Source organism: Sorex araneus, chromosome 2, assembly GCF_027595985.1.
Source record: "Sorex araneus isolate mSorAra2 chromosome 2, mSorAra2.pri, whole genome shotgun sequence".
Classification (NCBI taxonomy): Eukaryota; Metazoa; Chordata; class Mammalia; order Eulipotyphla; family Soricidae; genus Sorex; species Sorex araneus.
Window position 1 is genome coordinate 84,015,590 of NC_073303.1, and position 27,711 is coordinate 84,043,300.

General features: G+C 37.6%; 1 protein-coding gene across 2 annotated transcripts in view; it reads right to left on the reverse strand.

Moving 5' to 3' along the window:
* NKAIN3 (sodium/potassium transporting ATPase interacting 3) overlaps positions 1–27,711 on the reverse strand; it is a 561,579-nt gene that overhangs the window by 130,703 nt on the left and 403,165 nt on the right. For both annotated transcript variants that reach the window (XM_055127538.1, XM_055127539.1), the window contains exon 4: positions 4,782–4,979. In XM_055127538.1, the coding sequence (XP_054983513.1) occupies positions 4,782–4,979 (198 nt within the window). The remainder of the gene's footprint in view (positions 1–4,781; positions 4,980–27,711) is intronic.

Sequence of the window (27,711 nt, forward strand, 5' to 3'; positions counted from 1 at the left end):
CACTGTCTCCTTGCCCCATCTCCCAGATGAACAGCATTTCATTCTGGCTGCTGAGTTTTATCTGTGCATAAGGTTGGTGGTTTTTGATCCATGGAGTCTTCCCCTTTAGACTTTAGTATCTTTTGTTTATTGGTCATTTACTCACCCACCGCTATTTATGCATCATTATGGTGATAGGTAATGGGACTACAGAGAAGAACATGTGAAAAAAAAGATGCTTCTTGTCTTTGAGGCATTTTCACTCTTGTAGATAAGACTAGAGATTCAATAATGATAAAACTGTGCTCATAAGGGTGGACATTCAGTACAACTGGATAGTGAGTGAGCCAAGAGAGTGGACATTTTCTAGAATATATAAAAAGAGATTTGTGTATATAGTTACATATTATTTTAGTTGTTGATATATATTTTATACTAAGATATATCACTGCATCACTGTTATCCCGTTGCTCATCGATTTGCTCGAGCGGGCACCAGTAACTTCTCCATTGTAAGACTTCTTGTTACTGTTTTTGGCATATTGAATATGCTACAGGTAACTTACCAGGCTCTGCCATGGGGGTGAGATACTCTCAGTAGCTTGCCAGGCTCTCCAAGAGGGACAGAGGAATCAAACCTGGGTTGTCTGCGTGCAAGGCAAACGCCCTACCCACTGTGCTATAGCTTTTTACTTACAAAATAAATAAACAAGCAAAAATAGATAAATAAAAAGGAATCTGGAGGATCCAGGGAGATAGTTTAGGAGCAGGTATGAGCCCTGATTTAATCCCTGATATATATATATATTAAAATAATTAAGTTTAAATGGGGTTAATAATTAAAGGCCCACCATGAAGGGGCAACTAAATAAATAATAAAGTCCTGATGTAATGACATGGAAAGAGCTCTGAAATATCCAATAACCAAAATAAGAGAAGTTTTAGAAGAGATCAAATTATATGCAGTCTTGGAAGGAAGGTAAGAATATGGTTTTATTTTCTTGATTTGCATAAATATATTTTGGACTATGGCAGAGCCTGGCAAGTTACCCATGGCATATTCGATATGCCAAAAACAGTAACAACAACGGTCCTCATTCCCATGATCCTCAAAGAGTCCCCAGTACTTCATCGGGCTATACTAGTACGTGACAGGGACAAATGGAGATGTTACTGGACCCACTCGAGCAAATCGATGAACAATGGGATGACAGTGATAGTGATACAATGATATTTTGGACCAATATCCATGACTTTAAAAATAAATAAAACTAGTTTCCCACTGGGGAGTAAAAATGGGGGTGTTAGGCAAATAGGAATATAAGAATAGAAGGAATCTATCATTCTATATATGCATACTAATTATATGTCTTTATGTCTTTAAACTAAGTGACTATTCCTTAATTAATTATTAAACTAAAACATCTTGAAACTTTTTTTTTCAAAAGATATTTACTAGTGGACTGCGGCCAAGTGGGTGAAGAGTTGAGAAGTTTGCATGTTGTCAGTGTTGCGAAGTTCTGTGCTACAGTTCTGTATGGGATCCTCTCCCATGTTCTTTCCATATTACTCTTTTTTTTTGAGCCGGACATGGTTCCTGTAGGATACTAATGTCTATGACTGACATTTTGTTTCTTCCAGTTCTAAACTCTACTCATATGGACAGCAACGGCAGAGGCATTGTTTACCAGCAGAGCAGAAGTCACAGGTAAGTAATTCAAACACTTCTTCCTCATTATTCAGGGAGCGAGGAGAGAGACAGGGAGACACCCTTTCTGCCAATCCTGGCTACATTTCTTGGTCCCATTTCATCCTTTGGATTCTTCTAGATCTTTTGGTTATTTCATTTAAAGGTATAGCCCCTGGTACAGAATGGCCTCTAGGACCATGCTCCATCTCAAAGCTTTTTGTCTGTTTGTACTTAGTTTAGGTTGTTTAGGCAAAACACAATATTAAATATTAAAACATTACCCCTTTATATTTTTAATAAGTGTCATATCTCATCACATGTTCAATAGCTGATAGTGTAGCAGTCACATATTATCATATTAAAATAAAATTTGTTTATAAATATATACATAAGAAGTAAAAATATAAGAAATTAACATTAAGTCAACTATGACAAGAATTAACACTTTGATAGTTGAGAAACAATTTTAAGATATATTTTAGCTTATAATTAGAGATAAAATATTGTAAATCTGGTCACACAGAGGTGTTTCCCAAGAAAAGTCCATAGTAAGCAACTAATCCTTTATGACCAGAAGCCTGAACAGCAGTCAAAGCTATGCACACCTATGGACAAATCTGAATACTCACTAAGCTAGAAGGTTGAGGAATTCATTTTTAAGTGGCAAACTCCTTTAGGTTGCAGTATACTTTACTTGGTATCTCTTTAGCACAGAGTTTTATGTGATGGTTCAGCTCCTTATCAAATAAATATTTTCACCTTGCCACTCATTTGAATTAAAGATGATATGGGGAAATGACATTTCAATTCCCTAACATTTTGCTCTATCATAGAGATCACCATTCCAAAAATGATTAAACAATTTACTATAAATCATTTGGTGGGGATTAGGCGGTAGGAGATGGGGCTCCCAAATGGGGTACAGAAATAATTCTTGGCTTATGAGGCCAGGCTTAGCTTGAGGGCCAAGGATTCTGTGTTCTTGAGCCCTGAAGTTCTGGGGATACCCCTGCCCCAGAGATATCTGGGGATCTCCAGAGTCATGGCGGCAATGCCTGGAGACCAGTGGGTGCCAGAAATAAAACTTGGCCTTGGCCCTGTGAATCACTTTTTAGAAGAAGGGGATCTTTTCATATATTAAAGATCTAGGGAAATTCTTTTCTGTAGTAAAAATTGCTAAGAATCTTTGGAAATTAGTGTAAGATTATGTAGTAGTTTATCTTAAAATGGGATGAAACTTTTTAGAGAAAATTTGCTTCCATATTTATAGTGTAAAATGTTGAATATATAGTTATATACATATGTCACTACATATTCATATCAAGCTGATCAGGATACTGAAGACAAAATAATTGAGAAATAATAAATAAGGAGTTATATATAAATGGCAATAAAATCATATGCTTATAAAAATGAGAGAAACCAAGAGTAATGAAATTCCTTATACATTTATGAAAGAAATATTTTCAATATTGAAGCAGAACTTTGAATTTGTCGTCAAATTTGCCTTTCACTGAACTTGAACAATAAGTTCAAAAAAAATTAAAGTTCTAATATTTAGTTGTACCAGAAAATTGTAATTCAAATGTGCTCTAAAATAATCATTTAAAAACATGGAATATGTGGGTTAAAGACCAATAGTAATTCACCATTCGATCACCTGTCTATATTAACTATGGGCTAGGTTATACTTCTTGAATATTCTACCTCCAGTTAAATTTCTAGTCAAAGGTTCAGTTGAGTGAACCAGTATCATGTGGAGTAGAGATACTGTCTGAATTCTGCACAAATTCTTGACCACAGAACTCAAAGCTATAACATGATAGACTGTTTAGGAAATTCTAATTCAGGGGGCTGTAGCCATAGCACAGCAGGTAGGGCATTTGCCTTGCACGTGGCTGACCCGGGTTTGATTCCCAGCATCTCATATGGTCCACTGAGAACCACCAGGAGTACTTCCTGAGTGCAAAGCCAGGAGTAATCCCTGTGAACTGCTGGGTGTGACCCAAACAGAAAAAAAAAAGTAAATTCTAATTCAGTTATTTATTAAACAATAGTAGATAATACAAAGTGTAAATTCTAAGAATGTACATTCTTCACTGCCATATACTTTTTATGTTTCTGTTAGTCCTGATTTTGTGTTTTTCAATTCTCATTTTTAACTACAATCAATGAATGAAACAGAGATGTGTGGTTTAAGTGAAAATGGATTTATTTTATATGTGACTCAACAAAAAAAAAACAGGCAAATCTTTGTGAGGTCTCAAAGCAACAACATTCTTGAAGACAGTATACATCTTCTATTAATTCTACTCCTCACTGATGATGCTTGCATGGGGCAGTCTGGAGATAGGAAGTTAAAATTCATGGATTCTCAGCACATAAACCTTTTGTATATTCAATCAAGTCATTTGTTTGTTTGTTTGTTTGTTTGTTTGTTTCTATACTGGAGCTGCAGTCTGACACCAAATTTTAGACATAGAAATATTAAGCTCCATTTTATTTGCTTAAAGAACAATTGTTTGAAAGAGGTTTGACAAGCTTGATTAAGAAATTAGGTATGTTTCCATGTCTCTTTCTCTGGACTAATGAGCACATGTGAAAGAATGCATTAGTTAAGTCATAGTACAAGTGTAACAGCTGAAGAGCCTCAGACGAAGAACAGAAAATGCACTGCTTTGGGAGAATGTTGTAAGTTAGAAAGTACAGCAACCAAATAGTTCTAAAAACAAAGTAGATGCCAAGGGAAAAAAGGTAAACTGATACTAAGTATAACTAATATTATTACCACTCTTGGGGCTCTTTCCATTAAGTATACTCTCCACCATGTATGCATCACAATATCACAAAATTTGTGTAAAAAAAAATTAGGTGGGGCTGGAGCGATAGCACAGTGTGTAGGGCATTTGCCTTGCACGCGGCCAACCCAGGTTCGATTCCCAGCATCCTATATGGTTCCCTGAGCACCGCCAGGAGTGATTCCTGAGTGCAGAGCCAGGAGTAACCCCTGTGCATCACCAGGTGTGACCCAAAAAAAGCAATAACTAAAATTAGGTATAAGATGCCAATAAAGGATAATGCTAATTAGATAATGACACAAATGGGATACTTACTGAGAGTAGTATTTGGACAGCACTGTGAATGACCTCCAGGTACTGGAAGTCTATGAAGCAGTCTGTGACAGACACATATGTGTAGTCATCCATCATGCCATGAGCCGATGGAGGCAGCACTCTTCGGACACAGCCAGGCCCATGTTCCCTCCACCACGACCGGTGTACAGAAATGTTGAATGTCATTAAATCTGTATCCTAGGTGGGAAAAAGACAAGAAAGCAAATGTAGAAAAGCAAAGAACATTAAAATGTTGACTTAGGGAGAACTCAGAATGCAATGACTTGAAGTTTGAGTGAAAAATAACAAAAGATAAAGCCCCCACCAAACTATACATTATATGTGAAACTACTAGGTTATAGTTACAAAATGTCAAGATATAACTTTGCAAATGGTAATATTTTATGTTTTCACACAGCAAAAGATCAGAAACAAGATTGCACTTATGATAATTAAAAATTTATTTTATTACTTTTAGAACATTTTTCTGCAATTTTCATTGCTTTGTCATCATAAATATCACCATCATAGCTAAATAATATTGAGAACTTAAAAACATACTAGATATTATTCTAGGTTTTTGACACAACATATGGTACAATGTTTACCTTAATACTACCCTAAAATTAATTTATAGTTGACTGAATAACGGTTCTCCAAAATATATTTAATTCTTCTCTCTAGACTTTATGAACTTTATCTTATATGGTAATAAAGGACTTTGTTAAACAGGTTAAGCTAAGGATTAGGAAAGAAGGAGATTATCCTAGATTTTTTGATTGAGCCCTGGATGCAATCTTATGAGAGGGGGGCAGAGGGAGATATTAGATATAAGAAAGAAAAAGAGAAGGCAAATGAGCCACAGCAAAGTGGAAGGATGTAGCAAGAATGAATGCACACAGCCACCAGAAGGAAGAGATAGGTCAGATTCTCCCACCTCCCACAAAACTCCAAAGGGGTATTAGGGATGCTGTCAACACTCTGTTTTAACTCATCCAAACTGGTTTCTGACTTCTAACTTCCAGAATTGTGTGAAAATAAATTTTTGTTTTTGAGATGCTCGGCTTGTTGTTTAACAGTCATAAGAAAGAAACATAGCCAAGGTAAGTCACAGAGAGGTAAAATACGCTGCTCAATTTAATTAAAATTTGATTTAAATATTTATCAGTTTGATGGTGGAGGCCAAATTTGATCAAATACATCTTTATTTTCAGCTAGGATATTTTACTACCTCATTATGTACAGTGTTTTACCTCTCAACTGTTTACTGTTCCTTCTACTCTGAAGAGAGTTATGTAATACTTTCCTAGTGTTTCAGAAAACAAAACAAACAAACAAACAAACAAACAAATCCACCGCACCGGAGACAGAGAACAAAGAAGGCCATCATTAAGAAATATTCAGAGTTCTTAGAAGAGACAATAGCATAGCAGGGGCAGGGGTGTTAATCTTCAAGACAGATGCTATAGTTTTTGTATGGTGTTAGTATTGAAAGACTAGAACCAAGATCATTATGATTTTGGGGGTTTGTATTTGGGGTTTGGGTCACACTCAATGGTGCTCAGGGCTCCTGGCTCTAGACTAAGGGATCACTCCTGATGGACTTAGGGGACCACATGTAGTGCTGGGAATCAAACCCAGCTGGCTACAAGCAAAGCAAGTACCAACGCACTCAAAGCAAGTACTACTGCCCAGTCCCCATTCATAATGTTGTCTTTTATAAAACAGATTGAAAAGACCAACTGGAGACCCAACTTCTTGACTCTCAAATAAACTTAAAATCAGAGTCATAGGTGGAGGACAGAGAAAGTGTGATGATGTATAGGGCCAAGGAGGCCCAAGATTCATGCACTGGCTGGGGAGCTGTGGCTGCAGACAGGTCAATTCTACTGTCTTTGTGTAGCAAGCTCCATTGTCACTACCGCCAGGAGCACATGATGAAGTGGCTACCATACATGGCCTCTTCTGAAAAACCCAAAGGCCTGCCTATGGATTGGTAATAATGCAGACAATGTCCAGTTGTGCATTTCAATGTCATTTTGATTACAGTACTCAGCTCAGAGATATATGGGAACAAAATCTATCACTGCCCAATTATGCTTCTTGGATAGAAGGACTACTTCACAGAAAGCATTCTGAAAGCTGGGTGGAGCTTTTCTCTTTCTAAGAGTCATAGAAAATATCACTTTTTGAGATGTCTCTCTTCTTGTACCAGGAAAACCTATTCTCTTTAACTTAGTTTATCAATGGGGAAGGCTACTATAGGCATGTGCTGTTGTCATTTTCCTGGTAACGCACAAATAATACTGTCCATTTGGAACAGTTTATCTCTAGCCATGATGTACATAGTAAGCATATGGGTTGTGAAACATTTATTTTTCTGTTTTGGTATGATGTATATTTTATTGCCAGCCAAAAAGAGGGGAGGAGGGAGTGGAGTGTGCCAAAATGTACCCTCCACCCAACTTTCAATAGTAGCATTAGTACTCTCAAGTGTCAGAATTGACTTTGCAACTCTGAGAATTTGGTATGAAATAGAGAGCACTTGGATGCCTACGAATCTGGGGCTGAAAGTAAACACTCTGAGAGCTGGGAGCAAAGGCAGTCATGAAACCTCTCTAGCCATCCTTCAATGTACACAGGACATAAACCACAAAGTTGGAAGCATTTCTGGTTCATTTTAGTCAAGAATGTTACTCGACAGTTTCACATTTCCTAAATGTAAGGAATTCAAAGTACCATTATGAATATGCCTGAGATGATATCAATAGGAAAACATTTTGCCCCTTTATTTTGGGTGTGAAATATATCATTCAGGTACTTTCACAGTTACAGCATTTTATTGATAATAAAAACATTTTAAATCTTTTTCATTGTTGTTGTTGGCTTGCTACATGTATTATTAGCACTTATCCTCTGAATGGAAACTATTACAGAAAAAGAATTGCTTTACCTAGTGGATCCAGTTTAACATAAGGTAATTTACCTACATTAAAACTGCACAATTACTATTCCCTTTCCTGTTCATCAGATTTAATCTCTTAAAGTTAATCTTATAACTACAGATGAGTTATACATTATTTCCCATTTTAAAAAATTATCATGTTCAGGATGAACTAACAGAATCTTAAAATTCATAGCAATTTCCATTTTTTTACACTCTTATCTATTGCAGGACTTTCAACATTACTTTGGGATTCAGCTTCTAGAAAAGTGGTGGAATAGATGATAACAAGTAAAACTTCTCATTACCGTACAACTAAAAACAAACTACAGATAGGAAAACCTCATCAGCTCAAAGCTTCTCTCCCCTGCAATGTGACATACATGTCCATCTGTATATGAATGTTGGGGATTGCAATACTAAGGAGAAGGGAAGTTGATCATGAAAGTGGTCTGCAGAATGGTGCATGTAAAATATTATTGCTGTTGGCACCTAGATATTCTGGGGAAGGACAGAGACTATGAGGTATAATAGAAACTAAGTTCTGGCATAAAAACTTGAGTCTTCAGGCTTTAGGCTAACAGTAGTGAGACTGAATGACCTCCCTTTTTCCTCCAGGGAACTGAATTAAGAGGTCATATCTCTGACTATGGTCAATACATGAGGAACTGTAATGTAGACTTTTGACATTGAAAGATGTCAAGACTCCTTCACTGCTGGTGGGAATACCGACTGGTTCAGTCCTTTTGGAAAACAATATGGGCGATTCTCAAAAAATTAGAAATTGAGCTCCCATTTGACCCAGCAATACTACTTCTGGGAATATATCCCCAAGAGCAAAAAGATATAGTAGAAATGACATCTACATTTGTATGTTCATTGCTGCACTGTTTACAATAGCCAAAATTTGGAAAAAAAAAACCAGAGTGCCCCAAAACAGATGACTGGCTAAAGAAACTTTGGTACATCTACACAATGGAATACTATGCAGCTGTTAGAAAAGATGAAGTCATGAAATTTGCATATAAGTGGATCAACATGGAAAGTACCATGTTAAGTGAAATGAGTCAGAAAGAGAAGGACGGTCATAGAAAGATTGCACCCAGATGTGGATTATAAAATAACAAAGTGAGAGATTGACACCCAAGAGTAGTAGAGGTAAGTACCAGGAGGTCTGCCCCACAGCTTGGAAACTGGCCTTACATGCTGGCAGAAAAGGTAACTGAGATAGAGAAGGGAACACCAAGTAGAGGATGTTGGGAGGACCCATTCAGGTTGGAAGATATGAACTGGAAGTAGACTATAGACCAAACATGAAGGCCACTTAATACCTCTATTGCAAACTACAACACCCAAAAGGAGAGAGAACAAAGGAGAATGCCCTGCTGCAGAGGCAGGGTGGGGTGGTGGGGGATGGGGTGTGTGTGGTGAGAGGGATACTGGGATCATTGGTGGAGGTGAATGGGCACTGGTGGAGGGATGGGGGAACGATCACTGTATGAGTGAAATGCAAACACAAAAGTTCATAAGTTTGTAACTGTACATCACAGTGATTCTCTAATAAAAAATTTTTTAAAAAAAGAAAGAAGTCAAGAAAAGTGTATGTGTATGTGTGCGTGTGTGCATGTGTGTGTATGCACGTGGGGTTGCAAGGGATGGAGATGTGTGGAAAAATGGGCCTCTTTTCCTGCAGTCTCCGGACTTTTTCCTTCCTGGCCACCACCTGCAAAACTGATCAATGGTTTCTGATCTCATCACCCTCCTGGTCTTCTCGAAGGCTAGAGAAATAAAGAATTTTAAAACAAAAGCCACAGCACCATCTACAGGAAAACAGATTAGATTAACCCAGATGCAGATGCCCTACTTGGGGGACCAAATGGGGTGCCAGGGATTGAACCCGGGTCAGCCTCATACAAGGCAAGTGCTTTATCCACAGTACATTGGTCTAGGTGTTAAGAATTCTAACATGGAGAATTTTCACATGATGGAATAGGTTTTCAACCTGGGACTGGGACTTGGTGTAATAACTCAGCAGTCAGCAGGGCCAGGCATGCATTCCTGACCACTGAGTTATGCCAGCCCCAACAGTGATTCTTTTCAGTAACAAGCAGTGTTAACAAAATAATAATAAAGTACATTTCAGAACTGTGCATGAAATGATATATAAAGAAATTATAAACTTAAAATGTTTGTAAACAGAAAAGAGGTATGAAAGTCTTTCAGGCAAGCACCCAGTTTAAAATTTTTAAAAAGGAAAGGTAAAGACTAAAGACATTTTGCATGTGTTGCATGATGGTCACTCATAAACAGAGCAATGACCAGTCTTACACAGAATAATATAAAAGCATCTAAATGTTTACAACAGGAATGCATTACATTTTCAACCCTCTGTAGATATTTTAGCTTACACATACACCCATATATATATATTTTACAACATTATTATTTGCAATAGTAAAAACTTCAGAAAAAGCTAAACACCTATTTAAAAATTAATAAATTGGTATTTATTCAGTCCAATTCACTGTAAAGAAATAATTTAAGTTGGGATACATATATTATATTAAAAAGAACAGATCATTCAAATATATTAACAAAAAGAATCAAGTTATGAAATATATTATAGGACTTCAATTATGTAAAATTCCAAAAGATGCTGAAAATTATAAATATTTTAGGAATTCATATGTATGTATAAAGATAATAAGAAATACAACTATAATTAATTGAAATGTAGGGTGATAATAGGATTAGTGAACAATAAACAAAGTTTTCCACTTTGTTGGAATGATCTCATCTTATGTGGGGTATAAAGAAACAGCTGGGGAATAACAAATGCCCAAAGGTAATGGTAACAAGGCACATGAGAACTGGTCAAGTTAGAAGCTAGGAGGAGAGTAGGAGGAGAGATAGGCCAGGGAAGGGAACACTGGTGAAGGGCAGTGGCCACTCTGAAGGAGGATATACTACTGGAAAGAGCTAAAGTGATATGGCTCATACCCTATTAGCAACAGTATTAGGGCCCAATCCCGAGTTCTGACCTCAGTCGACAATTGAGGATCAGGGACACTGCCTCCTTTCCCCAGGTGTCGAAAATCAGATGGGCCAGACACTTAATGTGATCTGGAGACGACCACTGGCCCAGAGCTGTTACCAACTGGATTCCAATGGATGTCAAAATAACATGTAACTGCCCTCCTATGAGATGGTCAGACTTCTTCATCAAGACCCTGAATGAACGGTTTGAGGCTCTTCCTGTTCCTGGAGCGAGCAGACACCATTGGGCTACACTAGCAAGTGACAGGGACAAATGGAGATGTTACTGGAGCCTGCTCAAGCAAATCGATGAGCAATGGGATGACAAGTGATACAAGTAAATAGGGCCTAAAGAGAAGGAAAAAATGCCATATAGGCAGGCTAGAGGAGGGAAGGAAATTGGGGACACTGGTGAAGGGAAGTGGACAGTGGTGAAAACATGGTTTTGGAACAATGTATGCCTGAAACTCAACTATGGACAACTATATAACTTTGTAGTTCATGGTCATTCAACAGAAAAAAAAACATGAAGATAAAATTTTAGAAAGAGAATTTAAAAATATAAACAAGTTTTTACTATATTAGAAAATTTATATATATTTATTTCAAAACAGTACTTTTGAATTCCATTACTTTAAAAATATAGCATAAATATTACATATGTAAATTGTAGTATGTTAATATATATAATAATTCTTTCATGTTTTCTACTCTAAATTTCACTGACCTAGGGAAATCAACCATTGGTTTTTTTTGAGACAGTGGAGATGGTTACAAAAACTCTTGGTATTTTCTCTTATTGTCCTCAAATTTCTTTTCCTTTTGTTTGTCTTTTGGAAGGTTTTTAGGTCACATCCAGTAGTGCTTAGGGCAAATTCCCAACTCAGAGGTCACTACTGGGGAGTGCACAGGACTACTTGCGCTGCCAGGGGTAGAACCTGGGTTGGCCATTCACAGGGCAAGTGCTTTAACTCCTGCATGTGTTTTCCTTTTCACAACTAGTAATGTTCCTTTAAGAAATACAAATGTGTCATGTCACAGCTGCTTAAAATATTTCAATGGGATCTCATTATACCAATTAAAGAAAGATGTATTTTTAGTGCACCTTAAAAGGTCTTCACATGCCATACTTGTAATCACTTTTCTAGATTCACTTCTTGTTTTTACATTTTCTCATACTCCATGGACTGGTCATACTAAACTTTTAGTTATCTGAATTAATTTTTCTTTAATCCATTGGTCTTCATATACCTTGGTAACCTTCATTGAAGAACTTTAATTCTCATTCTCCACATATCTCCCTGTCTTAAAAACCAACTCTATCTAGCTACTTGCTTTATAGCTATGTATTGCAATAAAGGTGCTCAATGACTGCAGCCAAGATGCGATATAATTCTTCTATTTGCTCCTAAATATCTAATTCTTTCTTTTCTAATTCTTTCACACAAACATATTATCATTTGGGTAGATATAACATATTCCATTTTTGTTTTTGTTTAAGTCAAATCAATAGTGCTTAGGATGACTGGTTCTGTGCTCAGAGATCATTTCTGGCAGTATTCTTGGGACCACACTGCGTCAGGGATTGAATTGGGGTGGTCAGCCATGTGCAAGGAAGGTACCTAGCATCATATATCTCTCTGGCCACCAACATATTACATATATATATACAAATATACATATATCACTGTATCACTGTATCCCTGTCATCCATTTGCTCGAGCAGGCACCAGTAACGTCTCTATTGTGAGATTTGTTGTTACTGATTTTTGGCATATCGAATATGCCACGGGTAGCTTGCCAGGCTCTGCCGTGTGAAACTAGCGAGACACTCTCGGTAGTTTGCCGGGCTCTCTGAGAGGGGCAGAAGAATTGAACTTGAGTCTTCCACGTGCAAGGCAAACATATATATATATATATATATATGTATATATATATATTGGATATGCCAAAAATAGTAACAATAAGACTCTCAATGAGAGACAGTACTGGTGCCCGCTCGAACAAATCGATGAGCAATGAGATGACACTGATACAGTGGTATATATACATACACACACACACATATTTGCTTTTTGGGTCACACCCAGCAATGCCCAGGGGTTACTCCTGCCTCTGCATTCAGGATTTTTTCCTGGTGGTACTTGGGAGACCATATGGGATGCCAGGGATCAAAACCAGGTCAGCTGCATGAAGGCAAATGCTGGAACCCACTGTGCTACCACTCCGGCCCCTACATATGTTTAATAATGATTTTTTTCCTTGACTTATTAGAAATAAAATGGTAAACCTACTTGACTGCTTATCAACCAATTGTAATTATCACTGGTTTTCAAGAGCTGTGCTCACCAAAACAACACAATAATTATTTTAAAATCAAACAATTAAAGAAATCTGCTGAACTTTTGTATGGAAAAGACTGCATTTTTTACTTAATAAAAATATTTTGCAATTGTAAAAGTATTAAACTTTAAAAGTTGAAATACATTAGTATCCCTATAAAGGCATTGCCTAACAGGCTAGTCATGTTTTTCAAATAAAGTCATTAATTCTCAAGCTATCTTTCTGTACTCACTATGATTTTCTATCCCATATTTACTTATTATTGCTAAGTAGAGGAGTGTGGTTTTCCCTGGTTACTATTCTAGAATAAATTGGTATTGAGCCATGAGACTGACAGGTCAGTGTGAAGTCTTACTCTGTGACTGCAAGGCAATGACTGCAAGACCACAGCAAATGACCAGTGGTTTCAGTAGGTTAATTCAACAGCATCTGGTTTCACACAAATGAAACAGAATTGAGAGCCCAGAGTTAAATCCTCATTTATGTGAACAACTAATCTATGACAATGGACCTGGGTGCATAAACTGAAGCAATGAAAATCTCTTTAAACACGACATTCGAAAAATCGATAGTCACAAGCAAATAGGTGAAACTGGTTCCATGTCTTATATCATATACAAAAGTTAATTCTAGTGCATTAAAGACCTTGAGATTAGGCCAGAATTTATAAAATGCATTGAGGGAAACATAGGCAGGTCTCTCTATGAGTTGATTCCATTGACAAAGATAACAAAACCAAAAATGCACATAGGACTGCATTAAACAAAATCTTTTTTCATGGAAAAAATAAACATGGGCTAAAATAAAAAGTATCTTGCCCCTGCACCTGGCTGTCTTCCCTGGGGCCCCTCGGAGGGGGTGGGCTTCAGTTTCCCTCCCCGCCCCAAGCAGAGCTCCCAGCGGCCGAATACCTCCGGAGCCTAGTCACAGCCATGCTCAAGGCCCCTCTCCACACGTTCAGATAAGCCTCACACATGAAGATACCAGCAGAGGAACCTAGGTGTGTGGGACCCAGGGCTGAGACCTCCAAACCTGCTGGGATTGGGACTGGGCCTCTTCTGCCCAGATTCCCCATTTTCCAGTAGCTAGGGGGTCACACCCAGTGACTGCCCCTGGCGCTGTATAATCCCACAAACAGCCAACATCCAGAGACTATAAAATCAAGTTCCTGGAAGCATGCGAGGCTGCAAAACTGCTGTGTGACATCTTATAGCTTAGTTCTCCCTCTGGGAGAACCTAGCAAGCTACTGAAAGTTTCCTGCCCACTTGAAAGAGCCTCTCAAACTCCTCATGGCATATTCATATGCCAAAACCAGTAACAATGCTGGGTCTCATTAGCCTGACCCTGAAAGAGCCTCCAATGTGACACCATTGGAAAAGACGAGAAAGAGAGGCTTCTAAAATCTCAGGGCTAGGATGAATGGAGACATTACTGAGAACGCTCGAGAAATTCGACAATCAATGGTATGATGATGAAGATGAAAATAAAAATACATCCCACTAATGAAGGAAACAGTTGCACACCATACATCAGATAATGTAAAAGATATATAAAGCATTCACAAAGCTTAACAAAAAAAAACAATAATGACAACAAAAAGAGAGAGAGAAAGATAAGACATGTACTTGAAGAAGACATACAGATGGGCCAATACTGTAAAAAAAAAACAAACCTGACAATGAAGGGCAGAGAGGTAGTATAGCAGGTAAGGTACAAAACCCTTGCACATGGCCAAGACTGGTTCAGTCCCTGACACTGCATAGGATTCCCTGAGCATTGCCCAGAAGGATTCCTGACCAAGAGGCGGGGCCAAACCCTTAGCATTACCAAGTGTGGGCTTCCCCTTCTAATGACAATGAGATATCATCTTATGCCACTCTTGCAGGAGGTGTGTTGAAATCCATTCACTGAAACTATCATCTGGTTCAACCATTTTGGAAAATAGTACAGAGACTTACCAACAAATTAAGAATAGGACTTCTACTTCTAGGCATGTGCCCCAAGAACACAAAAACTTAAATTAACTTGAAAAGATATGTGCACTTAATTATTGTCACTGAAGTGATGAGTACACTAGGAAGGATACGGCACTAACCCAAATGTTTAATGATTGATGAGTGTACAAAGAAGTTGTGGAATGGAACACTATGACATAAGAAAAAATAAAAGTTTTCATTTTGCTGCAATTTCTATGGATCCAGAGGGCAAGTTATGTGAAGTAAGTCAGAGGGAGAAGAACAAACAACAGATGTTCTCATTCACCTAGGATATATAGAGAAACAAAACAAGGGAACAGTACGATGGAATGATGACAATTTATGGTCTTGGTTTAAATAACAGATTAGCAAGTGTAGCAGGATCTAGAGTGATAGCACAGAAGGTAGGGCATTTGCCTCGCCCAGGTCGATCCGGGTTCAATTCCTCTGTCCCTCTTGCAGAGAGCCCAGCAAGCTACCTAGAGTAACTTGTCTGCATAGCAGAGCCTGGCAAGCTACCCATGGCGTATTTGATATACCAAAAACAGTAACAACAAGTCTCACAATGAAAACGTTACTGATGCCCGCTCGAGCAAATCAATGAGCAGCAGGTTGACAGTGATACAGTGATACAGTGATACAGCAGGTAGTGGAGGAGGAAGAAAGACGCAGACTAGAAGTGAAATAAAGATAAGTAGAAGGTGTTGGGCACTTAGGTGGTGAAAGTAAAGTAACTTTGTACCACAAATACTAAAAATATGGCAACCATGTTGTGTGTTCACAAAAATTGCATGTGTGTGTAGACTCCACCATGCATGTGTTCAATGGTCATGAGCTGCTTCCCAATCCCAGTCAGCTGCTGCCACCAACAGATACATGAAGAAGGGAACAGGGCTGCCAAGCTGGTTGGTGATCAACTGCCATTTATTCTGATTTAGTCTTCTTCTGCCTCATTCCAGTGTCACTCACTGCTCCTATTCCTTCTCTCTCAGCCTACTCTCACAGCCATAGTGCTATAGGACAATCACCAAGGGTTGCACACTCAACATAAGAAAGCCCTTCCTTGGGAGGCAGAGAGGGGGAAGTCTTCTAAGACAAAGATCTCATCTTGCTAGGAGATCTGCTCATTAGGATTTCATCTAAGGGCACATTTCTCCTTTTCCTTAGTCCATACATTTAAACAGTCATCTTCAATTTACTTCTTAATAATCTTTCTAGTCATTTTATGTGTACACAGTAAGAGATATTTTAAATTTATAGGGTGGCTTTTCTAGGGACATCTCACTATTAATCCCAGACTACACTCCTCAGGCCAGATTAGTCCTTCCTATCCCCAGCAGGTACCTTATTCAGTTGCTTCTCTTTGAGTCATGACAGAGTTTGTCCGTGGCCATGCTCTTAACTTACTATAAGTTTATGGCACTTGGCCTGTTCTGTTTTGATGCCAGGGTTGCTTACGCTTGCCCTAGGTCCATACAAGTCCCTTCTTCAGGATTCTGATTTAGGGATGCTAATCAGAAGGGCAACTGAAGCTTTAGTCAGGTAAATATGATGGATGCCCAGGAATAATTATTATTGAGTCAATTAACTCTCATGTTACAAAAGCATAGCATCAACTGTCTTGCTTATGCTTGCCCTAGGTCCATACAAGTCCCTTCTTCAGGATCCTGATTTAGGGATTCTAGGAACTAAGGACAACTGAAGCTTTAGTCAGGTAAATATGATGGATGCCCAGGAGTAATTATTATTCAGAGTCAATTAATTCCCATGTTACAAAAGCATAGCATCAACTGTCTTCCTGTGTCTGTACAAAAAGAACATTGCAAATTAAACAATGCAAATGACATAAAGAAAGAGAAAAGGAATATTTTCTTCACTGTCACTGTTATCTTGTTGTTCATCAATTTACTTGGGTGGGCACCAGTAATGTTTCAATTCATCCCAGCCCTGAGATTTTAGCAGTCTCACCTTACTCATTTTTTCCAATGATTGGAGGCTCTTTTTAGGGTCAGGGGAATGAGATCTATTATTGCTACTGTATTTGGCATATCGAATACGCCACGGGAAGCTTGCCAGGATTTTGGATAGTGTTAATAATGCTACACATTAACAATGGAACACTTATATATAGGTTCAAGATCTCTGAAGAATCTGACTTTACAAGTCACAGTTTCTGATTAGGGGAAATGGATGATAAACAACAGTGGGGGAAGAAGAGCACAAAGGAGAAGTTAAAGATGAATACCAAGTTTCATGACTTCATCTTTTCTAACAGCTGCATAGTATTCCATTGTGTAGATGTACCAGAGTTTCTTTAACCAGTCATCTGTTTTGGGGCACTCCGGTTTTTTCCAGATTTTGGCTATTGTAAACAATGCTGCAATGAACATACAAATGCAGATGTCATTTCTACTACACCTTTTTGCCTCTCCAGGGTATATTCCCAGGAGTGGTATTGCTGGGTCAAATGGGAGCTCAATTTCTAATTTTTTTTTGAGAATCGTCTATATTGTTTTCCAAAAGAGCTGAACCAGTCGGCATTCCCACCAGCAGTGAAGAAGAGTCCCTTTCTCCCCACATCCGCGCCAACATCAGATGTTTTTGTTCTTTTGGATGTGGGCCAGTCTCTGTGGTGTGAGATGATATCTCATTGTTGTTTTGATCTGCATCTCCCTGATGATTAGGGATGTAAAGCATTTTCTCATGTGCCTCTTAGCCATTCAGATTTCTTCTTTGAGAAAGTTTCTCTTCATTTCATCACCCCATTTTTTTTTGATTGGGTTGGATGTTTTCTTCTTGTGGAGTTTAACCAGTGACTTGTATGTCCTTGATATCAACCCCTTGTCAGATGGGTATTGGGTGGATATCCCTTCCCATTCTGTATACTGTCTTCGTATTTTGGTCACTGTTTCTTTTGAGGTGCAGAAGCTTCTTAGTTTAAGATAGTCCCATTCGTTTATCTGTTTTCACTTGGTTGGCCAGTGGTGTGTCATCTTTGAAGATACCATTAACTTCAACATCATGGAGGGTTTTGCCTATTTGCATATAAGTGGCTCAACATGGAAAGTATCATGTTAAGTGAAATGAGTCAGAGAGAGACAGACATAGAAAGATCGCACTCATCTTTGGAATATAGAGTAACATAATGGGAGACTAACACCCAAGAGTAGTAGAGATAAGAACCAGGAGGTCTGCCCCACAGCTTAGAAACTGGCCTCACATGCTGGGGGAAAAGGCAGCTGAGATAGAGAAGGGAACACCAAGTAGAAAATGTTGGGAGGACTCATTCAGGTTGAAAGATGCGTGCCAAAAGTAGACTATAGACCAAACATGATGACCACTCAATACCTTTACTGCAAACTACAACACCCAAAAGGAGAGAGAACAAAAGGGAATGCCCTGCCACAGAGGCAGTGTTGGGTGGTGGGGGTTGGGGTGGGGATGATGGGAGGGATATTGAGAACATTAGTGGAGGAGAATAGGCACTGGTGGAGGGATGGGTAAACGATCACTGTATGTCTGAAATGCAAACATGAAAGTTCCTAAGTTTGTAACTGTACCTCATGGTGATTCGCTAATAAAAAATTTAAAAAAATAAAAAAGATGAATACCAAGGAAATGGGAATGCCTCAGCAGCTTTGCAATGAGTGTTACTCAGTAATATCTAAGCTCCTTGTGGAGGAGAAAGGGCAGAGGAGAAAGGACAAACCAATGTTATCCAACATGTTACCTGAACAATAACAAAAATAAAAGTATAAATGAATCTTTAGTACCACTGAAAGAAATGATGCGAATAAATCTATTGCAGGGTCATCTAGAAGAAGTATGTCACAGTGAGAGATTGATAAAAACCTGTAGTTTTCAGGAAAACTTTTGTTGTTTTGTTAAATGTCAAAGTGCTAGTTTTCTTCTCTGTATTCATTTTGATATTTCCCATTTTCTAGCCACATCTTTTATACTGGTCTGTCTACTTTTCATGTGCATTGGAACCATAAAGAAGAATTAAGGAGTTTCCTATATAAATGCTTCTAAAATAAAAGCATTTCCTTCCAAATGCTTCTAAGGACTTTAGCATTAAAATGTCAGTGATGACTCAAGTTTTAGCTATTTGCAAAAGCATATTGTACATTCTTAGATATTGACTTTTATGGTATAAAATTGCTACCCTGAAGACTCTAAGACTTGCCTGTAAATAATTAAAATATATGTATGTCTTTGTTTATAATCTATGAATTTTAAACATCTGTAGTTTGCTTAGTTAATTACTAAGCCATTCAACACATCTGGCTTCTTTGTCTTTGTGTTAATCAATAATTATTTGATTACACTGTTATGCTTTTTATACTAATTAGGATTCTTAGACCATAAAATTGTTTTACTTGCGTGTTCCATGCTGGTAATAATGTGTTTTATTTATAGCTTGGCGTATTCATAATTCATGCATGCCTATACATGTATGTACACATTTTGCTTCCTTTGAAAAACTGAAATTCAATGTTTCAGGGCTAACGTTATCACTTGCAATAAATACTTATTCTACTTATTTTTCTATTTTGGTAGAAAAAAGTTCTTGTTTGAAAAAAAATAGAGTTTATTCAAATTACTTTTTTGGCAGTGGGTTTTGTACTCCCACAAATTCTAGTGATGCTTGGGCCTTCAAGTTCTTGGAGAACATGTGCTTCTGGGTATCAAACCCAGGCCTTCCCACAAGTAAGGCACACATTCATTTGTGGGAAGGTACATTGTGGGAAGACTTTCTAGATGTTTGTTATAATGTGATAAGAATTTTTAATTTTTTTAAGTAAAACAGCGTCGAAGAAGTGGTTAAGAGAACGAAGAACCTCTGACTCCAGGCACATCTTTTCTATTCCACCATTCTTCCTGCACTAACATATGCCTCAGAGACCTGGGCCCTACGCAAATAGGATGAGAATGCTATTAGGGTATCCCAAAGAGGAATCGAAAGAGCTATGCTAGGAGTATCATGTCTCACTCAAGTGAGAGAAAGAATCCGGAGTTCTGACCTCCGTCCACGTTCAAGAATCAGGGACGCTGTCTTGTTTGTCAACGCATCAAAAATCAGATGGGCCGGTCATGTAATGCGATTCAGAGACGACCGCTGGACTAGAGCTGTTACCGACTGGATTCCATGAGATGTCAGAAGACCTCGTGGCCGCCCACCAACTAGATGGTCAGATTTGTTCGTCAAATCCCTGAGTAAACGATTTGAGGCTCTTCGTGTGCCTGGAGCAAGCAGATATCATTGGGCTGCACTAGCATGCGACAGGGACAAATGGAGACGTTACTGGCACCCTCTCCAGCAAATCAAAGATCAACGGGATGACAAGTGATAAAAGTGATACAAGTGAAAACAATTGCACTGTAGCACTATTGTCCATTGATTTGCTCAATCGGGCACCAGTAAAGTCTCCATTGTGAGACTTGTTACTATTTTTTTTGGCATACCAAATACACCACGGGTAGTTTGCCAGGCTCTGCTGTGCGGGTGGGACACTCTTGGTAGCTTGCCGGGCTCTCCGAGAGGGATGGAGGAATCAAACCCGGGTTGGCTGTGTGCAAGGCAAACGCCTTACCTGCTGTGCTATCGCTCCAGTCCAAGTAAAACAATTAAAAAAGTAAAAAATCATTTACATTATTCATTTTTTGGAAGGCAGTTAGATAAATAGCACGCTGTTGGTATTTTTGACCTATGGATGTGGCTGCTGATGCGGTTAAAACTCTCTGCAAAATAAGACTCTTTTTCTTAATTGCTTCCTTTGCTAAAATAAATGTGACGACTGGAAAGAGGTCTGATTAATTGCAAAGCTGGATGTGGTAAAAACCTCCCTGGCAGGTTCTTATCCCCATCAATCTCAAGCTGCAGAATAACCAGGTAGATGGCTTGCAGGAGGCAGCATCTTGGGATCAGAAAATTTCAGGAACAACACCTCTAATGCAACTGTGGGTGAATTTAGTAGTAGCCATGAGATGGATGTGTTTTGGCCCATACTAAAAGTTGTCTCATTCGTGTCTTTAGGGCTCAAGATAAATTTTAGTGTGGGTCTTTGTGTATATGTGTGTATTCTTTTCTTTCTTTCTCTCTCTTTCTTTCTCTTCCTTCCTTCCTTCCTTCCTTCCTTCCTTCCTTCCTTCCTTCCTTCCTTCCTTCCTTCCTTCCTTTCTTTCTTTCTTTCTTTCTTTCTTTCTTTCTTTCTTTCTTTCTTTTTGTACAAGGGAGAATGGTATTCACTTCATTGTGGAGGAGAAACTGAACCAACAATTAAAGTCCACAACTAGTAGTCACTGCAACTCTATTTTGAGAATATTGATTCTCTTCATGTCTTTTTAGTTTCCTTAATTTGAGCTTATGTAATCAAACCAAGCTTGAATCTCATACCTATATTTATACTATGCCCTTTCTCTGAACAAAGTTTAATGCATTAAGGAAATAGACTATATGAATAATTATGATACATTAAAATGTTTTATTTTATTTATTTTAATTAAATTAATGATTTTTTTTATTACATCCAGTAATGCACAGAGGTTTATTCTTGGTCCATTTCTTAGGGGTTACTACTGAACTTGCTCAGAGGACCATGGAGTGGTAAGGACAAAACTTGGACACATCATGCAAAGCATATATATATATATATATATATATATATATATATATATATGTATACTCAGTCACTGAGCTATTTTGTAGCTCCCTAATAAGTACTACTTTTTTGGTTTTTGGGCCACACCCAGTTACATCAGGGTGTACTCCTGGTTCTATCCTTAGAGGTCATTCCTGGATGGCCCAAGGGGCCATATGTGATGCTTGTGATCAAATCTGGGTCAGCCTGCTCTTAATAAAGATATTAATATCAGTGCTATGAATCCATGTATTTTTAAATTTATTTCAAGAAACAATAATAAAATAATATTAGGAAATATTAAATCCTGACAATTCCATTAATTTTTTATTCATATGTGTTCTATAAAGCTACTTTAATAACTAAGATTCACATGTCAAGAGTTAATAAGCCACACAACTCTGAATGCTATATACCTGCCATTCGTTTACTGTTATGAAAGAGCTACTTTATCATTCTAGCATATGGATCAGAAATCCAGCAGAAGTAAATTAGTCGCTCCACTTTACTGCTGTATCTCACCGATTTGCAAGATATCTTCTCATAGTGTTTGATTCTTAGAAATCACTTTCCAAAATCAAGTGGATGTATAGTATTATTTTCATTTCTTTGCAGGGACTGAAAGAGATGCAACCATTTTTGTTCATGTTTTATTGGGGAAAAAAAAGAGGAAACTTCCCTTCTCGGGAGAGTCACTGGACAAATACGGATGGGGAATGGTTAGAGAGAAAGAAGAAAAACAGAGTCACAGTGGTCCTGGGTGACTGTTCCTGCTGTCTGGATGAGGAATTAGTGTTTCATTTCACCCAGAGGGCAGCTGCAGGGGAAAGGAGGGTGGCAAACCTAGTAGCTGCCTTAGCTCTTTGACTTCTCCATCATGCCTAATGCTAATGGGGGCAGAATTCTAATAACTTCTACATCAAGTGAAGTAGAGAGAAAGGTTGTTGAAGCATGCTCTTCTCTATGGATTTCAGAAAAGGGTCTCAGTTCTGGGGTGTTCGGTTGTTGGTCTAAGGGTAAATCTGTTTTGGCATCTAGTGACTGTTTTAGGAAAGGGTTTGAAATTCAAGATCTTTGAAGTAGATATAGGAGATAGCCTCGTACAAGCACCAACATTTTCTTCATACACATATGCATCTCTTTCTCTCTCTCTATATATATATACATATATATATATTTCACGAACATTGTCTGAATGGCAGAATAAGACATAAAGTAAGAGGTAGAGCTTATAATGTGCTAGCAATGGTTCTTAGAAACTTATGCATTTTTAAATAGATTAGCTTTCATAGATACTCCTTTTGCAAATATTGTTCTGACTTTGTAGGTGAGGAAACACATGGTTATCTAAGTCCTGAAGCTGCTACAGCCTTTCTGCTTCAGTCCTAAAGCAAAACTGCAAGGTCATCGTTCTCAGTTACATTTGAATATACTTGAACTCAGCAAATGTGAAAAACTTGCCTTGACAGACAGTAAGAAGACACGATTCTGGAACCAGGCTGAAGGTGGCAAAGCAAAGCCCAGTAATAACCTGGGTCTTGGAGACAACTGCATCAACCAGCCCCCAAATCTGCTTTCTTTCTGCTTTTCCCATGTTTGATACTCAATGATCTAAAGGTGTGTGGCACTTTGAATCTGAGTTTCTTTTACTTGCAACATTAAAATTATCAAGGAATTCAAAAATCTTATTTTAGAAAAAATAAAAGATGAAGACATTCTAATGGAATTTTGGCCTTCTCATTTTGGGTCAGTAATTATTATTTTTCTTTGAGAGAAATCATCATTTTCTTTATTTGTGAATGGGAATTATGATAACACTGATGTGCAGATCAAATGGCATAAAAAATGAAAGCAATGAAGATAAGCATGCCAAGTATAGCTGGTATGCAATATTTAGTGAATTTTAGTGATTTAAAACTGATTTTATTACTAATTATAATATTATGTATTACTAATCCTTGATATGTTTTCTAAGTTATAAAACATAATATATTTATAGAGCTGATATGTGTATAATAAAAAATAACCCAAATATAGTATTTAGCATAATATCTTAAATGCAGAAATGCTGAATAAATATTTGGTGTAGTCTCAATTAGTTTTCTATGTCAATCAAAATAATATGCATGTGACATCACTGTCTCTGTCACTGCCATCCCATTACTCATTGATTTGCTCGAGCGGACACCAGTAACTCCTCCATTTTGAGACTTGTTACTGTTTTTGGCATATCGAATACGCCACAGGTATTCGATACCAGGCTCTGCCGTGTGGGCGGGATACTCTCGGAAGCTTACCAGGCTCTTTGAGAGGGACAGAGGAATCAAACCTGGGTGGACTGCGTGCAAGGCAAAGACCCTACCCGCTGTGCTATCGCTTCAGTACACTCCAGTAAAATAAACATAATTTAATAATGATACTAAAGACATGACTAAAAATCAATTGTTTTTATATTTTATGATTTAAAGCTATCTAGCATAATACATCCCTTTAAAATTATGTATATTAAAATAATACTATGATATTTTATGAAAAGATTTATTCCTTTAATAAACATATGGAATACAAATTTCACACTTTTAAAATAATGAAAACCAATTAAAGTTTGTGAAAATTGTTATATAAGAAATGCCAGACTATTGCAAAAGCAATTGGTCTACTTCTAATATGAAAATCAAGATTGAAGGCATGTCTTGCAAGTTATATTGCTTGCTGATCCATAAACTTGTATGGATTAAATATTCAATATTAAAATTAAATATCTATTATCATTTCCCCAAGAAAGTATACCATCTGGATAAACTGATAAACTGAAACCTTTATCTATCAAAAACTAGTGGTTAATTATACTTTTTAAAATTAATAATAGCAACCTGATTCTAAATAAGTTTCAAATTCATTTTGTATAGCTATTATTCTCACTCATAATCTGATGAAACTTTATGCAGAAGCAATAACCTAAAATTTAATTTTCATCTTCAAATTTGGTAAAAAAATCTGGGATTATGTATATCAAAGTTGTATATTTTGGCGACAGAGATAAAGCATTGAAATATTTACTTCAATCTTGATTTTCAAGCTAACAAATCTTAACCTATTAAAAATTTATTTAGGAGACATTTCTACTAATTGATTGATATTTAATTTATAATAAACATGCTGTGTATCAAAATGTAGGCATTAAATTCAATAATTAGTAGCATTATTTTTTACTATTAATTACTAGGTCTTAATTTTTTTCAACAGATAACAAGACATGTGTAAATAAGGTTCCCACTCGAAATATCGCCAACTTTTTTCCATGGTAAAATTTTCATGTTGGCTTTATCTATATTTCATTATTAGAGGGTGAGGGATATAATTATAATAAATTGTGAAACATATTAATCAATAGCATGTGAAAATGCTTTAATTTTTTCTTTTGAATATGTTTCATGAATTTATCTATTCAGTTTTTACAAATATCAGTTTAGTACCTATCATATATGGGACAATATGCAATGAGATAATCAAAAATGAAAACTGCCATTTTGATATAGTATTACGCATATATATGTAAAATCGCATCAGTATTAAAATGTCTTTACAAAATTACTTTTAAGGGATGAGTAAGGCAGAAGGCACACATTTTGAAAGGTGAAGCAAATGGATGAATGAGTAATGTTACAGTTACATTTGCAAAAATCATAGAAAGCATCAGTTATTTCTAGGAGGGAGTTGAATAAACATAGTTCTGAAATCAGGAGGTCAGGGTAGATCTCTGATGACTTCTACTTGTCACCGCATCTAGTTCCTCATTCCACATAGCATTCATGAGGGAGGAGAAACAGAGGTTCCTGAACTGGCAACTGTTATCCAATTGAGGGTATTTCTACAATATTTAAATATGAATGGTGAAATGATGAATTACATACCAAATACTGACTGCAAATACCCCTATTCTAGTCCAAAATAGTTTCATAATGTAGGTTTCCAGATCCCTTTCCCTCAAGTCCTATTTAGAAGAAACATTCTTTCCTGGGGAATTTGATCAACTCCGAAGCAGAAAAGATTAAGATACTGACAGATGGTCCACAGAGGTCAACTTTCATTGTAGTAGAGTTAGGAAACTCCATGATATGCCCTTCAGGGCATTTTAAGTCCTTTACTCAAAATCATGCATAGAAAAATAAGGATGGGAAAAATCTGAGGAAAAGTTACTCAGAGGTAAAGACTCAACTCACCAACAGGAAAAAGAAGGAAAATAATCTGGAGGAAACATATTTTTGCAGGGAGAGAAAAAACTTCAAGCAACTGAAAGACAATCAAAAATAGTCTAAACTATTAAAGACCTGCACATACCAAAATAGCATATTAGCCTGGAGAGATAATATAGGAGTTAAGATATCTAACTTGCATGTGGCCAGGCCTGTTTTGATCCTGATCAGCACATAGTTCCCTAAGCACCACCGGGAATAATTATGACCCCTGACATCTGCTGTTTTTGGACCATACTCACTTTCATGCCTTATTAAGATGCCATTTTAAATGCCATTTTAAAAATAAACTCAGATACAAGCATTTGAAGTTGGAAACATACTAACACACCTAAAACAAAGAAATAGAAAAATAACAAGAAAATTGGAAACCTCATCTAAAATACTCTATGCTCAAATGATAGAAATTCCCATTAGATAGCATAGAAGATGGAAGGGAGAAAAATATCAATAAATGATTTAAGTATATTTCTCGAAATATAAATATGTCCTCAGATCTGGATACAGTACAGCAGATACTGTACTTGCCTTGCACATGGCTGAGTCAGGTTTCATCCCTGGTACTCCATATGGTGCCCAAGAACCACCAGGAGTGGTCTCTACAGCAAAGCCAGAAATAAGTCCTGAGCACCTCTGGGTGTGGACTAACAGCAAAGTTTTTAGAAAGAGAGGATGCAAGCATTATTTGTAAAGAGTTGTATGTTTCTCAGAACATGTCCACAGCTAGAACCTGGAAACCCTAAAGTGCTCTCTGATCATGTCTTAACTCCCTCAGTTCCTTGAAATAGGAAAGACTATCCTTTAACAGACTGGAGCGATAGCACAGCGGGTAGGGAATTTGCGTCACATGTGACCAACCCGGGTTCCATTCCTCAATCTGTCTCGGAGAGCCGGGCAAACTACTGAGAGTATCCCACCCGAACAGCAGAGCCTGGCAAGCTACCCGTGGAGTATTCGATATGCCAAAAACAGTAACAAGAAGTCTCACAATGGAAACATTGCTGGTGCCCACTCAAGCAAATCGATTAACAACAGGACGACCGTGCTACAGTGCTACCATGCTATCCTTTGTCATTTGGGGGAATAATCTACAAGTAATAAAGCACTATTAAGAACATCCCTTTTTATCATTATATGTTCAACAGGCATGTACAACCAAACAAGAAAGGCAATAAACTTAAGGTGTTTATAGTTCTGAATTGCTCTGAGTGTTGTCCATGAAACTGGATGAATTTTTGGGAGTTTCACGCCCTGCGGTGCCCAGCAGCCATAAATGGTGCCAGGATTAGGATTCAAAATGGATTTATGGCTGCAGCCTTAGGTATGCATGCTAAGAGGTTTAACTTTTTTTTTTCTTTTTGGATCACACCTGGCGATGCACAGGGATTACTCCTGGCTCTGCACTCAAGAATCACCCCTGGCAGTGTTAAGGGGACCATATAGGATGCTGGGAATCGAACTCCGGTCGGCTGAGTGCAAGGCAAACGCCCTACCTGCTGTGCTCTCACTCCAGTCCCAGAGGTTTAACTTTTGTATTACCTCTCCTATCCCAGAAGCTGGACAATGAGTAATGCTTTTCATTTCACATGACCTAATAATTGTTCTCAGCAAATGAGCCGTCCCATAAGTAACATAGAACTTTCAGCGCCCTTTACTTAGAATTGAAGATAAAAGCATTCATTCATCAAGCAAGCATTAAAAAGGAAGTAAGTAGTGCTCCTCTCTCCATCCCA